The sequence below is a fragment of the Populus trichocarpa genome, chromosome 4, assembly GCF_000002775.5.
Source record: "Populus trichocarpa isolate Nisqually-1 chromosome 4, P.trichocarpa_v4.1, whole genome shotgun sequence".
NCBI lineage: Eukaryota > Viridiplantae > Streptophyta > Magnoliopsida > Malpighiales > Salicaceae > Populus > Populus trichocarpa.
Window position 1 is genome coordinate 17,960,706 of NC_037288.2, and position 17,201 is coordinate 17,977,906.

The 17,201-nt window shown below is 34.9% G+C and overlaps 1 protein-coding gene and 1 pseudogene across 1 annotated transcript; one reads left to right on the top strand and one right to left on the bottom strand.

Annotated features, from left to right (window-relative positions):
- Positions 1–796: 796 nt before the first annotated feature.
- LOC112327348 (protein CHROMATIN REMODELING 35-like) lies at positions 797–3,514 on the top strand (annotated as a pseudogene).
- Positions 3,515–3,697: 183 nt separating this feature from the next.
- Positions 3,698–9,773, bottom strand: LOC7470013 (BEL1-like homeodomain protein 6). Its single transcript, XM_024598878.2, has 5 exons — positions 8,960–9,773; positions 7,091–8,041; positions 5,473–5,852; positions 5,296–5,356; positions 3,698–4,696 (listed from the first exon to the last, which is right to left on the bottom strand). Exons 2-5 carry the CDS (start codon positions 7,976–7,978, stop codon positions 3,995–3,997), a joined length of 2,031 nt encoding a protein of 676 aa, XP_024454646.1. The 5' UTR covers positions 7,979–8,041; positions 8,960–9,773; the 3' UTR covers positions 3,698–3,994.
- Positions 9,774–17,201: the final 7,428 nt, after the last annotated feature.

The window sequence follows — 17,201 nt, forward strand, 5'->3', positions numbered from 1 at the left end:
TCATTAAGGAGTGAGAAAGAATATATATCCTTAATGTTCTTAGGTTGACCTTGATTTATTGAACCTTGAGCGTGTTTTGTTAAATATTATTTAAAAACAAATGCACGCATGATGGGTTATCCCGAGTACGGGGTTGTAAAGTTAACCTGAGTTAGCTTGTATTTTCATTCTAAGTTTTTTTTTATTTAACTTTGGTAATTTTTGCCAATTTCTTCTTTTGAAAGTCTGATTTTTTTTTCTTGATTTTTTTATGGTTTTTTTTTTCAATTTCATTATTTTGCATGGAATAATTTACCCTTGAACTTTGTTATTTTTTTTTGTTTTCTTTCTATTTGATTATTACGGTGACGGGTTAGTAAAGTTAACTCAGGATTTTTTAAAAGTTTTTTTTTGTTGTTTGTTTTGTTTGCTAATGAATTTTTTTTTTATCCTCATCTGATATTGTAGATTGTGAGTTTATAAAATTAGATCGAGTTGACTTGAATTTGCTTCTTTAGCATTATATTTTTAGATTGTTTTTTCATCTTGAATATTAATTTTATTAGATCTTGAATTTTATGATTTTTTTTATGTATTATTTCAGTTTTATATCATGAGTTATGCTTTGATAAATTTAACGGGTTATCATGCTCTGAATATTAATTTTTTACCCTGAGAAAATTTAGAAAGGCCGCAGCATACGGGTCAACTGTCTAGTTACAACTAAAACCTGACTGAAAAGTAAAAACAATAAAGAAGACTCTCTCGGCCAAATCTGGATGTTGCGGATTTTCCAGCATCTGATCTGCTGTGATGGATGCTGAACTGGTCGGTTGATCTTGCTGGTGGTGAAGAAGGGTCGTGGCTGTCTGTGATGAGACTGGTGGTTGAATGGGTATCTCTGGTTGAAGGGATAGATAGAAGGCTTCTTTCAAGTTGAAAGCTTGTAGCAGTGCGCTGTATAGCTCTGTATCCCAGCACTTTGTACCTTGCAGAATAACACCTGTAATTTATATTCATAACTGTGATTCCTATATCATTTGGAGGTACTGCTCGTCTTCTATGCAGTGTTTGAGGTAGCACTTGCATATTGCTGCATAAAAGGCTTTACATCTTTGCAGTGGATTTGGAAATTCTCATTTTGTATGTCAGAATCATTGGTCATACTCGATCAAGTTTTTCAACTGTCTTAGATTGCCTCATGTTGTAATTTAATATAAGAGATTCTTCTTTCGATGGGATTTTGCTGCAAATCCCTCTACCAATGAACACGTGAAGAAGGAAGGATAGTCAGGAATGTGATCATTCCTTTGTCATGAGGGATGATAATGGTTATGTTTGTCGCATTTGTGGAATTATTCATAGGAGCATTTGTGGAATTATGTTTGTCGCATTTGAAAGGATCTTATGCTCGTGAGCCTAAAAATATCCAAGACAGAGAGCCTGCTGATCTTACTCCATTTGGTGCTAAACTTCCTGGAAATAAGTTGATGGAGACTGAAATTTCTGCTCATCCGAAGCATAGGAAAAAAATGAAAGCCCATCAAGTGGAGGTCTTTAAGTTTCTCTGCAGCAATCTCTTGGCTGATGATCCAGGGGGCTGCATTTTAGCCCATGCTCCAGGTTCAGGGAAGACATTCATCGTCATCAGCTTTATAAAAAGCTTCCTAGCCAAGAATCCTGATGGCAGACCACTAGTCGTAATGCCTAAAGGAATCTTAGATACCTGGAAGAAGGAATTTGCGACATGGCAAGTTGAGGATATCCCGTTAATTGATTTTTACTCATCAAAAGCAGATAAACGGTCTCGGCAACTGGATGTTTTGGAACAATGGGTAAAACAAAGGAGCATCTTGTTTTTAGGTTATAAGCAGTTCTCCGTCATAGTTTCTGAAGTTTAAAACCTGCCGAGAAATTGTTAATCGCATCATGAGCAGAGTGCAGATACCTAAAATGAGGAGTCATACTGGTACAGATTCAGCTTTCTTTGACTTGGTAGAGTACACACTACAGAATGATGAAGATCTCAGAACAAGAAAGGCTGCCATACAAAATCTCCGTGAGATAACCTGCAAAGTCCTCCATTTCTATAAAGGAGATTTCCATGATGAGCTACCCGGGCTTGTTGATTTCACTGTTGTGCTAAATCTCAGTGCAAGACAGAAAAATGAAGTTCTGGGGTTAAAGAAGTTGAGTAAATTCAAGCAAACTTCTGTAGGAAGTGCTCTGTATATGCACCCAAAGCTAAAATGCTTTTTAGAGAAATATCCAGCAAGTGGAGAAAGAGGTTTAGCTGGTGATGATGTAAAGATAGATAATTAGATACAGTTCTGGATGAGTTGGGCTTGGAGCAAAACCGAAGTTTTTTCTCAATTTACTGGGCCTCTGCGAGTCAACTGGTGAGAAGCTACTGGTTTTCAGTCAGTATATCGTGCCTCTGAGACTTTTGGAGAGATTGTCGGCAAAGATAAAGGGCTGGAGTCCTGGAAGAGCTCTTTATAATTACAGGTGACTCAAATGCGGAGAACAGGGAGAGGTGCATGGAGCGCTTTAATGGTTCCCCAGATGCCAAGGTCTTCTTTGGATCAATCAAAGCATGCGGAGAGGAATCTCCTTGGTTGGTGCATCACGAATTATAATATTAGATGTTCATCCCAACCCACCGGTAACCCGTCAGGCAATAGGGCGTGCATTCCGGCCAGGTCGGGAGAAGAAAGTTTATGCGTATTGATTCGTAACTTAGATTCACCTGAGGAGCAAGACCGCTTATCATGCTGCAAAAAGGAGTTGATTTCGTAAATGTGGTTTGAGTGGAATGACTATTGTGGAGATCAAGAGTTTGAAGCAAAGACTGTCGATTTGAATGAGTATGACGATGTGTTCTTTGAGAGTCCAGGACTCACGGAAGATTTGAAGGTTTTGTACAAAAGGTCGGTGTATTTATATTCTCTTCATCAAGATTCATCATATTATAACACTTCATTTTGTACCAATATTGATGCATGCAATAATAATTTCAGGTAAGTACGCAAAAACCACTGGTATAGATGTAAACAGCTCTTTTTCCATCTCACACATTCAAGTTCCTTCCTTGAGAGTTCAATTACCAATCCTCATTATACCTAGGAAACTAATGTGGAGAGTGGGAAACATGGTGAGTTGGTGGAAGACGCGGTAGATTTGATTACCATGAAGTCACCGTGGCTCAGAATGATCTGCCTTCTATGCACATTAGTTTCCTCGAAAGACAGCACATTAGTTTCCTCGAAAGACAGAGGACTGGTAATTGAACTCCCTAGTAAAGGAATTTGATGTCCGACGTGAAAATTATTTTTCTGACTGATTCTGGCCGGTCTTATTTTGTTCCAAGAAGCTGTAAAACAGTGCGGTAGAGCCAGGATCTTTAACTTTGTATATTTTGCTCACTGAAACTCGTAGCGCCGCGGATAATTACTTTCTCTTTGCTGTTGCTATACCAACCAAGTTTATGAGAACACCTATTTTAAATAGAAAAAAGTAAAGAATATGTACTGGATTTCACAAGGCCAGGTGATGAATTTGTTGCTTTATGAATATATTGCACTCGCAACGGCACCAAGGAAATGCAGGAATTTCCTTGATCAGCTTTGTTTGCGGATGCGTACCTGATAGTTTGAAGATGTTTCCAAACCATGGAACAATCTCAGAATTGTATTAATGGTTGTAGTTCGTTACCAAATTCAGAACAACCAGCCATTTCCTAACTCTTTATTTCAAACCAGAACTTTCTTTTCCAATACCAAATTTGCCACTAATTATACATTTTCCTTCCACATATTAGACAAAAAAAAATAAGCATCTTTACAATATGCTAACCTGCCAATCAATTCTTTTGATATGCTACAACAGCTCTGTTATACACAACCTTCCCTTTCACCATATGAAAGTGAGATGAATGCTCCTACTGGGACAAAGTCTGGCTGCTACTGTTTCAAAAGTGATATATTCACCCCATGTAAATCCTCAACCAATTATTTCAAGCTACGAAATCATGAAATACGTGGGAGGAACTGAACCTGTGCTGCCTGTTCCCAGGATTTAAGCACTCAAAATCTGTGGCCCCAGCCCCCACCGAAGATGCTGCATTGTAGATATCATCATCCCCTCTCATGGAAACAAAACCATGATGAGTTGTGCCTGGCATTGGAAGGTTGCCACCCTCGCAGTGCTGCAAACCCAATGTAAGAGACACCCCACTTCCATTTCCAAACCTTCCCACCTCAGACATTTGGTACGCAGCGGCAGCAGCCGCCATAAACCTATCACCACCCCCCTCGGAGTGAGCCATAGCATCAGAGAAGAGACCACAGTCATCCATACTAGGCCTTTGGTCCTCCCTCAGCTTTAGCAAGCCATACTCAGTAAAAGCCTCACCACGTGTGCCATTTTGGAAGTTGCTTCTTGTCGTTGATCCTGCCATTTCCATATCAGGAACGTGGTCAGATTTGGGATCCATCAACTGTCCTGCACTGCATCTTTCAGTGGCTGTGGAACTAGCACTTTGTTGGAATTCTTCCCCTCTGTCTTCAGAGGTTCCCATATCACCTTTTGTTGCTTTGGCTGCATTTTCAGAAGAAGAATTAGAGTCCATCTCTGCATCACCAAGCTCTTCTTTGTACATCTCTTCAACCATGGGCTTCCAGAGACGCACTCGTGCATTAATGAACCAGTTTGATACCTGAGCAAGGCAAATGAAGTGTCAAGAAACAAGTGGCACATATTGATCGAAGGCAAGTTGACCAGCAAGAGGTTTTGAATCGAAGTTTTAGTATATTCAACAACTCAATAACAGTTTCAGTAACTAACAACTAATTTAGAGATATAGCTCATATTGGAAAGATGGGTATAGAGAGGACTGGTTCCCCCAATGATTTTGTTGGCAACTCAAAATCTTCCCCGCCAGTCTATTTCTTGAAGTCCCATTATATATGCAAAATTGGTCTATATCTTTAGAAGAAGACGTCGGCAAACAGTATAGTAACTTTTGAATCCAACAAAATGAGAGTATATGCTGTTTTTTCACTTAGTTCACCTTCACCATACTTAACAAGGCCCACTCTCTCTCAACATCTCCCCATTTGCCACATCCATAGCCTTTAGGTTTCAGCAACATTTAAATTGCAGGACCCAAAACCCTGCCAAAAGGAGGTGTTCTATTTTGACTCTTGTTTGTTTTTTTAGAGAGACTTGTGTATTTCAGCTCTCTTATGATAAAGACTCTCAAGTCTGACTGAAGACTAATTTCTAGATGAAAAACAAGTTTTAGTTAGTTTTTACCTGACTTCTAGTCAAGCCTGTCTGCCTTGCCAGCATGATCTTATCAGAATCCTTTGGATAACTGGTGAGCAATAAAAAGACAATTAACTATGGTTGAAGTGGTAATGTTTTCCAAAATACCAGAAAAAAGTATGAAACCATGAAAAGAAGAGAAAAGACTATAGTTAGTGGATTTACGGGTGGAGAAAATGCTCAAACAGCCAAGCACGAAGAATTGAAACAGAGCTTTCAGGCAGACCCCTTTGTGGCCTCCACGCATGCTGTTGCATCATACCAAGTTGATGAAGAGCCCTCTGTTGTCTAAGGTGCTGGTCCACATACCGGAGTCGTGTAATTCCAACTCCTTTACTGTTTTCTGAAGTTTCTTGTTCCCCGAGGCTTTTACGGGTTGCATGAATTTGGCCAGTTATTGCATCACGCAAGCACCGAAAGTGACGGGAAATAGTCTGGAGGGCAAGCGCTGTGTATGGTTTAGCTGCTCCACATCCTGATATCACATCAAATGAGGACACCACAATTTGCATCTGATGATAATACTGTTTGTATCGTCTATCAACCTGTGACAACAGAATAATCGTCATCAGACCTCATAGAAAAGGAAGTTGGAGCAATAGTATGAATAGAATCACAAGCAAGGTTTGTACAATAATCAGATAGACTGACAATGAAATCATTTACATGCATGTGGAACTGATGCCAATGCTGGAACTTGCAGCCTTGTGGTAGCAAGTCCAAGACTTTTACCATTACACTGAGAAGTGGCCCTAAAAACGATATAACCTCTTCTATCGCACAATAAAAGACACACAAAAAGACTTGGTGAGGTAGTCTGTAAAACTACATTGAAGATTGATATCTCCACAACTTTTTTAAGGTGATACTATGATTGTATACAGTGCCGAAAGGCACAGCATAGAAGGTTGGGATCTCTACCAAATATGGTTCTTTTGAATGTCAACTAAAATCTGAAGAATAGCAGTCTTAGAACATATGCATCAATCCCAAATGTTCTTGGAAGATGAGGAAAATTTTATGTCAGGCACAAGGCTTTAATGCAGCGTGAATTGTAATGTTATTAAATATTATGAACAATAATCGCTACCATAAGAGAATTAATGCCCAAGGCTCTCCAGAAACTTCTGTTATGAAGCTCAGTAAAAGCTCTTTACCAATTCTACTCAATGCGGGTATCCGCAAGAGTAAAAAGCAAAAGTTGTAACACTATGATCTTCCTAAAACTGCCCATGGGACACCTTGAGGATTATACTGTAGTATGAACAATGACATTCATTGTAGTATGAACAATGACATTCATTTACGCCTCTGGCTGGAACCCACAATTATCAAAGCAAAGATTGTCCCAGTGTGAAAGCTCGTAACTATCAAACCAGAGTGTTATTGTACTATCATTCTTAAGAATCTCAGAGACATCTGCAGAATCATGCTTCAGTTACTAGTAGTATCCCTTCTAGACATTAGCAAATAACAGGTTATATAGCCAAACAAGATCCTCAAGTTCTTTTATTTGAATCAGTACATTGCCTCCATAACACAGAAAAATAGAAAAAGTCTGCACTCATCGAATTAACAAAATGAAACTGCTCAAAGGACTTGTATCTCTGCTACCAGTATCATGCAACAAGTTGGCATAGGTAGATAGATGGTTTCAGAGAAAAATGAAAACAAGAATTTAACAAAAAAAAATTATAGTGATTAGTCAAGGTACTGGACAAGGAGAAGAAAGAAAATGATTCTTCAGGACGAGGCTCAGGGAAACAATAATGTTTGGTGTTACCTCGTCTAGCATGGATAAAAGCTTTGTCAACTTGTTCTGTAATTCTTGTCTTTCAGCATGTGAAAGCTCACTTGGCGAGTTGGTGGATTCTTGAAGGTTTGAAGCACCATTCTTTGATCCACTATCACCATCCTTTGCACTGTTCAGTCCATGTTCACTTGTGGTCTGGTTTTTCTCTTTATCAGGTTGCTTTATCGCTTTTCGAACATTGACAACTTCATCAAGTAGTTGTTGTGCTGCCTTCAGGTACTTGGAATTGGGAATTGTTCTTGCAATGCTATTCATTCCATATGGAGATAAATCACCTTTATTCATATCGTGATTACCCCCAGAAAAACCAGGTGTCAAATAATCAATATTTCTTGACTGGTCATCCCTGGAAGAGCCATTCCTGCCACCACCATCACCTGTAATTGAAGAATTAGGACTCAAGAACGAAGTAAGGCCTGGATTGGTATTCCGGTAGGAAATCGAGGGCATTTGAATTCCAGATTGGATTTGGGTGCCAAGACTGAGAGATAAACCCTGGCCCTGCAAGCTCTGTGCCCCATGAAGAACGCTGGAAGCACCACTCACTGAATGCATGACTAGCATCTCATTTCTACCATCCCTCCATGCACCAAAACCATGCTCCCCTATTCGTGATCCACCCAGATTTGACAGGATTTCTTGTTGCTGTGGGGTTGAATCAGAATTCTCCACGGACTGAAATTCAATACAGTTGTTTTGCTGGTGAGAATTCCCAGCCAAATTGTCCGAGTATGATCCAGAATTCATGTACATCATCATATTGCCAGGAAGAACTGGCGCCTCTGGATATGAACCAGGCAGATATACCATTGCAGCACCATCTCTTTGATTATTTGAACTAGTATAATAGGTAGCCATATGTATTAGCCTTGAAACTTTCCTGCCTGGTTATGCAAGTTCAATCACATACCGCCCAGGGAACTGAAATGAACATAGAAAACGAGCTTCCATTACCATCAACTGTAATAAGTATACTTAATACCAGGAGGGTGCTTAACCACTCTTATCATTAGAGTTGGAATTCCAAATTCGCAATTTTGTGTTCACGCGTAGATATTGCACCCACACTTAAGTATAAGCTCAAAACGAGAATAAAAAATTACAGGAGAAATTGACCAATACAACAAGGGAAAGAAATAATCCACAGAAAGAATACACTTTAAGCTGAAATGAAATCCATAGTATTTCAGTATCATGAGCTAAAAGGGGAGCTTACAAGTTCTTGGCTACGATAATCAACAGTTAACACCTCAGGTGGTTTGGACATAAAGAACAAAAGAATCAAAAATCAAAAGATCCTTGTATGCAAAAAACCAAAGCTTTTTAAGGGGTTTGACAGTTTCAAAGAGATAAAAAAAGAAAATGGATGTAAACAATAGCAGTTAGTGAATTCTAGAACCGAAATGATTAAAAAAAACCTCTTTGAATCGATCCAGTATAGACGTACTAAAGAAACAACAAAATCCATAACCTAAATCCAAAAATTCCCCTAAAACAAAAAAATTCTGGATTTTTCAAAGTTTACAGACAATTTAAACCCATGAGAATTATTTAAAAACAAAAGTTTTGATGCCCATCAAGCAAAAGAAAAGAGGGGAAAAAAAGAACATGATCCTGAGCAGGAAGCAGGACAAGACCAATAGATATCCAATATTTTTTTAGGAAAAAAGGTCCGTAGATTATAATCATATAATCACCATCATCGTCTTCTCTATCTCCAGCAACAAAAGAGATAGCAGACAGAGACACACATGAAGGAGAAATAATAATAATAAAATACTAGTAAAGATTGAGAACAAAAAAATAATCCAAGAAACCAATCAAGCAATAAAAAATTACCTGGAAACCAGTAACACTTGTGGGTGTTTTAGGGAACAGAAAATCTCAAAGACAACTTGATCTGCTGATACACAAATCTGATGATCCCAATACAACAAAACAACAGCAGCACAACCCTTCACTTTTCATTACACAGACCTATGTATGTACGCATAATACATACACATACACGCCATGAGAAGAAAAGCTTCAAATTTTTTTCTTTTTTTTTTCTTTGCCCTGAAAAAGAAAAAGAAAAGAAGGTGCTAATAATAATAATTGAAAGCAGGAACAGCAATGAATCTTCTCACTTTTTTCATCTTTTTTCTCTCATCATATATTCTCTCTATCCATCATTCCATTAAAACCCCACGTGAGCATCTCTCTCTTTCTCTCTCTCAAAAGAAATGATTTCTTGGTGTGTATCGTTTTGTTGTCTCTTGAAATAGTTCTCTCTTCGTGGAAAAAGCTTTGGCTTTTGGGGTTCTCTCTTTGCTTGATAATTCAGCTGTACAAGATGTAGTAGTAGTTGGTGCTTGACTTGTTCTTGTTGTGGCTGTTGTTGCTTCTAGTTCTAGTTCTTGTTTGTTGTTGTAAAATCTTGAGGGTTCTTTGTTTGGCTGTTGAAGACTGAGGAGTTTGGTTAAGGAGTTCAATCTCTAACTACCAGTTGGTAGACCTAAAACCCTCTCTTAAACCTCCTTAAAAAAACACCACAACCATTTCTTTCTCTTTCTAGCTACTCTCTCTCTAACAGCTTTCAAGCTGGCTGTCTTTCTCATCCTTAGCATGGAAGGTCTGGTTTTGCTGCAATATCCACCATATAAGCATATTCTATTCTTTTTTAATTGGTTTTTAATTTGACAACTTATTCTATTCTACATTGTTTATATTTATTTATTTATTTTAATTTGTGAGGAGCACCATTAGGTGCCTATATCACTATATTTGTCCTCTTGTTCTTACAAATGTTGAGGATTTTGTATTGGACCCTCTCTTTTTTCTTGTATTATACTTCTTCCCCTGCAGTCTGCGTTATTCTATGATCTGCCATGATAATGAAACTAGAACAAGAGAAACAACATTTGCTTGTGAATCCAACATTGCCATGTTGGTTGTTAACAATTACCAGCTAGCTCTTTCAATTTAAAGAGTTTTTGCAACCCCACTCTGTGATTGAGTGCTTGCATCTTTTTACGGTTTTACCTCTCTAATGAAATGCTCGCCCCAGATGAGGAATGATGTAGTGTTTTACAAGGTATTTATCCTTGCTATAAGTATATTCTAGGATAGGAGCAGGACGAAAAATAGTCCATCGTAGTACTTTTCTATCCTTCGATTGTTTGTTATGTAATCACCATTATCGTTTTTATCACACGGATCATCAAACGAAAGGCAAAAGGGATTATCTCAAAATTCAGAAAGGATATGCTGATAAATTATATAAATGTATGTGTGTGCAAGCAAAAGCATTGTCTCGTGGGAACAGGCAACCAGGCATAGCTCTTTCATGCCAGGGCCTCAAGAGACCTGGTTCGTTTCTGTACGCAAGACAGCTACATATATTACTACTTGTAAAAGAGAAGAAACAGTCAGTTGTTTAAGAGCTTGGCGAGTTAACGAGTGAAGATATACTAATCAGCGTCAGTGTAGGGGGAAACAGCTTGATGTAATACTTGACAAATGATACCGGATCGATTCAACAATGGATCATTGAAATAAGATTAATCAAACATAAGTTTGGGACAGTGTGGGGTTGCTGTCTTAATTGACAAAGAAAGATATTCCATATGTGATGCGGTCTGAGTGAATAGAATGTGCTCGAGATTGTGTTTTCATGGAAAAGTTCCAAAAATCCCTTTGATCTTTTCGTTTTCCTATCATCATAGGGTATTGACCGTTCCATGGTCGTAAAATCAAGGGTCATTTTCTCCTCGGTGGTATAAAGTTGCAGAACTAAAAGGGACTCCTCCTCTTTGGCCAATGGACCCCTGCATTTATACAAATGTTAGGCAGTTTGGACGATGATGGTGGGTCCAATGACATGTTTTGGCTGGCAATTTCCAAAATTGTTTTTCTTTTTTTCTTTCTTTTTTTTTTTTTTTTGGTGCGGTGGACCTCTTCCAGCTTTGATATATTCTATTTTATGGAAATTTGTTTAATGGTTTATGCCCTGTTGGCTGGCTCAGAGCATGTTTTGGAGTGTCGGTGTAGTTAATTTTTAAAATATTTTTTATTTAAAAATACATTAAAATAATATTTTTTTATTTTTTAATAATTATTTTTTAAATCAGTAATGATCAAAAAACATAAAAAAAATTAATTTTTAGCAAAGAAAAATTAAAAATTTATGGATTAAACCATGTTTCCAAACACTTACTTAGTAAGTCAATGAACTAAATTATATTGCGGTAGAAAATCTTTTACTTGGAATTATAGATTATTTTCTAAATATTTTTATTTGAAAATATATATATATATAAAAAATAATTATAATTACAAAATTTTGACCAAATATCAGCACGGGCCTCTATCGAAGGGAATATAAAAAAGAAAAAAAAAACATTATATTAAGCAAATGATGGACGGATGAGTGCCACGTGATGGATGTTGGATAAGACTGATTTTTCATTTGTTAAATTGCCGTGACCCCTAACTAAACACAAGTGGCAATATTTATATATACATCGTTGATTAGCTTAAAAGATAAAACAAGTGAAATAATTATGACTTGCAAATCTCTCAAATTTCTAACAACCTCAACCTTGTTGAATCCGAAGCCAAGGAAGAGGGGGCAGTCTGGTAATAAACACAAAGTCCTAGGACCAAACCGAGAAAGCGAGCGGAATAATAATATTAAAAAAGAACTCTGCCTAGAAACAGAGAAACAGGAGTCTATTGACGTGGGAAAGGGGCTTATCGAGAAAGAGATGCGGTACTTGGGATTCGTGAAAAGAAAGTGAAAGAGAAATCTAAGGTTAGGAAAAGGAAGGCTCTGATTGGTTGAATGAGTGAGGAGAGGCCATGGAATCGCTATCATACGTTTGATTTTCAAAGGTGAAAGCTTTTTCTGACACACAACCGCACCCTACCCTGAAATTAATATCTTAAATTAGTAACTGTTTATTTTTATATTTTAAAAATGTTTTTAAAAAAATAAATGTTTTTTAAATTAATATTTTTTATATATTTTCAAATCATTTTAATATCAAAAATATTTTTTAAAAAATAAAAAAAATATATTATTTTAAAACTTTTCAAGTAAAATATATTTTGAAAAACAATTATATATATAAAACAAAAAACTAGATTTTCGACCTATCTTAAACCAAGTGGTTTGTCACTGCTTTTTGCTGTTTGTATTGTTCTTTAAAATATGTTTATCTTGAAAAAAAATATTAAATAAGTATTTTTAAGTGTTTTTGTAACATGCATTACAATACCAAATAAGTATTATTTCACTCTATTATAGTATGTTTAGAAGCATAATAACTTTTGTTCTTTTGATATTTTTTAAATATTTTTTAGATTTTTTAATGATTTTGATATGCTAATATTAAAAATAAAAAAAATAAAAAAAAATTATTTCAATGTATTTTCAAGCAAAAACCACTTTTAAAAAACATCTTACATTATAATATCAAACACATATATGTGATTAAGTTTGTGCTTGATATTATGCTATAGATTATTTTTAAAAAGGTTTTTTTTTAAGAATACATTTAAATAATTTTTTAAAAAAATTAACATCAATACATTTAAACCATAAAAAATACTAAAAAATAATTAATTTAATGTTTTTTTCTAAATAAAATACATAAACCACTACTCTCAAAGACCGGGGGCATAAATATATAAATTTTAAAATCAAATATTTATTACACTATACTTTAAAACGTATGGAAAAATTACTGTGTTGATACTGTATACATAAAATATTTGTACTGTCGACCACACTATAGATATTTAAAAGACTGTGGGAGACATTGTTTTTTCTATTTTTTATTTCAAAAGTTGATAGCGCATATTGTGTTAAGATATGACTGTCAAATTCAAAAAACTTAAAATAATATTTTTTTATATTTAAAAAAATTATTATTAACCTGTTACGAAACATGTAAAATATATTAGTTTTAGATTTGAAAAGTTAACTTTCACTCTGTATATTTGGTATTTAAACTTTTAAATTCATTTTATTTTGATCTTTAATTTGTTTAATATTATAATAACTATTGAACTCAATTTTATTTATTATTGAACTAAAAAATAATAATAAATCATTCAAGTTTCAAATCTACTAAAGAATAGTGATCGGGGAAAAAAAGTTTGAAACTAGCAACTTTGAAGTGTAAATTAATAAAAATACTAAACAATTGTGGTAAAATCACGAAATATTATTCATTATAATAGTATATTTTTTTTTAATTTAACTATTCAATAACCCAATTTTTTATTTATTTATTTAATTTTATCATTTAATATTAATTTATTTTGAAAATTATGTTTCTTGTTTTTTTTTTTAATTTTGTTTTATTGGGTTATGTACTGAACCCATAAATTTGGTTTTTTTCAACATCCAAATATTAGATTTATTGGAAATAAGACTTTATATTTTTTTTTTTCAATTTTCATTATATGAATTTTATTCTAATCCCACGACTTATGTCATGGATTTAACTGGTTAATCCGAGTTGACTAGGGTCTTTTTTCTAAGTTGTTTTTTCTAATTAATTTTTTTTCGATTTCACCTTTCAACATTGGATTGGTTGGAAACCAAGTTTTGTAATTTTCAGTGATTTGCTTTCTATGGTATTATTTTGGTCTCATGACTTGTGTTGCAGGTTTTGCAGGTTGACCCGGGGTTGACTCTGTTCATTTTTCTTATTCTTTTTTAACTTGATTTTTTTTAATTGGGTTTCATCTTTTTTTTTTCTTTCAATGGAGTTTGTCCCAATCTTATGACCGAGTCACATGTTTGACAAGTTGATCCGGGTTGATTTTGTATGGTTTTTCTTATTCTTTTTTAATTAATTTTTTTTCAAATGTCACCCTCCAATCACTCGATCTTCTTTTTTTATTTAGTTTTTCTTCTTCAATTTAATCTTTCAATGTTAATTTGTTTGGGAACTAGACTTTGTAATATTTTTTAATTTGCTTTTCGTAGAGTTATCTTGGCATCATGAATTTGTTTATTTTTCTCTATTTTCAGCCTTTGACATTGGTTTTGTTGGAAATGAAGCTCTGCAATTTTTTTTATATATAAAGTTATCCATGTCTCGTGATCTAGGTTGCAAGTTTAACAAGTTAGCACGAACTGATTTTTTATTTTATTTTTGTTTTAATTGATTTTTTTCTATTTTATCTTTCAACATTAGGTTGGTTGGAGTTTGAATTTTTTAATTATTTTTATTTACTTTCTATAAAGTTAGTCTGATCTCATGATTTTGGTTATGAGTGTAACAGATTAATCTAGGGTGACCTATGTAGTTTTTTTTTCTTGTTTTTTAATTATTATTTTTTCAAATTTTGCCTTTAACATGGGATTTATTAGGAATTGACCTTCATAATTTATTTTAATTTACTTTCTATATGGATTATCATAATCTTATGACCAGAGTCGTAGATTTAATAAGTTAATTTGAGTCAATCCAATAAGTTATTATCTTAATAGTTGAAAAAAATGTTCTTCATTACATCATCATATTAAATTGACAAGCTTAGCGAACAATCACTTCCTTTACCATATGGAAGTGTGATAAAGATTGATTTTTGATAATGCTCTTGAATCTAGTGTGTAGGGAACTTGAGTTTTTGAGTGTTTGAATAATGAAGGATTATATGTTCAGGTTAATTTTCTATTTTTTATAATCGAGGGTGCAAGAGGTTAGTGACAAAGATTTGAATTTCTAGAAAACAATCTCTTTTCATGAGATTTAGGAACCCTACGATGATTAAGTCATTGTTACGGTGATGAGTTACAGTAAATGAGCATTCAAATTATAAGAACAAGAATGTTTATTTTTAATTTATGTATTATAAATGCTGAGAATATATTATAAAAGGGTGAAGATTACAACCCTACTTAAGTTATTCAAAGAGTATTTATAATCTTTATATCTTAAAATTAATGCGTGCCAAGGAAAATAGAAGTTCTGCTCGCAATAACTTGTTAATTTCTTCTGTGCAATAAGATTTCAAAGGTGAGAAATTGAGAATCACTCCCTCGATTCATTTATTCTTATTATTAATTTATCTTGTTATTACTGTCATTATTATCACCACTGCTATAAACCGAAAAAACATATATGAACTGCTTTTTTCAGCTCGACACCGGCACAGGGAAGGTCATGATGGAATGGGACTCTACCGATTCAAGAGCAGTGTCAAGATCAAGAAACACACGCCATTGCAAGCCATCATAAGCTTCGAAAATACATTTTTGGATGTACGTTGGTTGGACTTTTATTGCACCAAACCCTAATTTAATAAATCCCATGGGACCATCACGCGAAGCCCCGGCCGGCACGTAGGCTCTCTTCATTAGCCAAAAACACAATCTACCCCCCAAAGGAAATTGATTTTATAAGCTATTTTGAAAACTCCCACCTTATCTCATCCAACCACCTCAAAAATAAAATATTAGATAACCAGAAAATCGCCAGCTTTAATTTAACTTATGCGGAGCTTAGTCGGTATGATGAATGAATAACAGCTAATTAATTAAATAATCTCAATATTAATCAGGGGGATTAAGACTCGAGGGTTAGGCAGGGATTCGAGTAGATTATTTGACACGTGGCAGTTCCGATTGCTCGATTACTTGGGTGAACCAAGGTGGGTTGGGTTTTTGGTGACGCTCGCACTTCGCTTCTTGGCATGGAATGCGGGTCCCATGTCTAGCCTGACGCCAAAGGGGAGCAGCAGGGCACATAGTTCCATCATTTGCTGATGTCAGCAACGACATCGGTAGGGCCCCACCTGGATAATGCCTCGTGGGACCCACTAGCTTGCAAGGACTCGGAGGCTTCTCTTTTCTCTGGTTCCATGGAAGGCACTTTGTCTTTTTTTTGTTGTTGTGATGAGAGAAATGCTTCATTCTTTTAACCTAACCCTCTAGTTTTTGGGGGCATAGCTGCTTTTCACCACAGTGGTCTTGCTTTTAAGAGCGTGGTTGACAGTGTGGTTGCGGGTGCTTTTTAAATAATTTTTCATGTTAAAATACATGCCAATAATGTTTTTTATTTTTTAAAAATTATTTTTGACATCAGCACATCAAAACAATCCAAAACATACAAACCATATTAAATTTTAGTAAAAAAATAACAAAAATTTTCAAAATTTTTAGGAACGCAGCCGCAGCCGCGTTCCCAAACGTAGCCTAAGTTGTATTTGTTTTCGTGTATTAAAGTGTTTTAAAAAGGATTTATTTATTTATTTATTTTAAATTATTTTTTTGATATTTTTATATCATTTTAATGTGTTGATATTACAAATAATTTTTAAAAAATTAAAAAATATTTAAAAAAACAACTAATGTAATAACCACAGAAAAAAAAAAAAAAAAACCTAGAATTATTGCTTTTCCATTGTGGGAAGCATGCACGATTCAAAAATCTCCTTACCTATTTATGGAAACCCAAGAGGCCACAGATGAAACTCTTGTTCAGGGCCATGCCTCCTTACCAGTACGGGTCGCCTGCACGAGCACCGAAGAGGGTTTGTTGTGTGGTTCCTTGAAGTTAATTTGTGTGATCTCAGCGTGTATGCAAGTGTTGGGGATTAATTTTTAAAGTGGTTTTTTTAGAAATATATTAAAATAATATTTTTATTTTTAAAAATATTAATTTAAAACTAAAAAACATCAAAATATTTTAAAAAGGAAATCCAACAGCACAGTAAAACACTTCCTAAATCTTGAAGTCCACATAACTCATTGCCCAGTTGTTAGTCCAATGTTAGCATCATTATCTGTGCTGTTGGATTTCCTTTTTAAAAAACATTAAAATGTTTTTTTGTCATTTTCATTTGTTTTTTTTTGTTATTATATAGTTTAACCATAAATAAAATATTATTTAGTCTACAAAACGAGTCTCACGTGGTTTTCTTGTGGTTTTTGGATGGTGCATACGGCGATGTCTGGCAGCCAACCTTTGGCTTCCATTACGGCCTTTTAATACCCACATCGTCGTCGCCTCCATTTCCAGGTGGCACATGTAGCAAAAGTATGTCGGGTTTTATGCTAGTGGTTGTTTTTTTTCTTCTG

Excerpts from the sequence above, each read along its gene's own strand:
- LOC7470013 (XM_024598878.2), bottom strand. The coding sequence starts at position 7,978 with ATGGCTACCTATTATACTAGTTCAAATAATCAAAGAGATGGTGCTGCA. Across the intron at positions 5,853-7,090 it reads TTTTATCCATGCTAGACGAG|GTTGATAGACGATACAAACA; the intron begins GTAACACCAAAC and ends CTGTTGTCACAG. Across the intron at positions 5,357-5,472 it reads TTTGAGCATTTTCTCCACCC|TTATCCAAAGGATTCTGATA; the intron begins GTAAATCCACTA and ends ATTGCTCACCAG.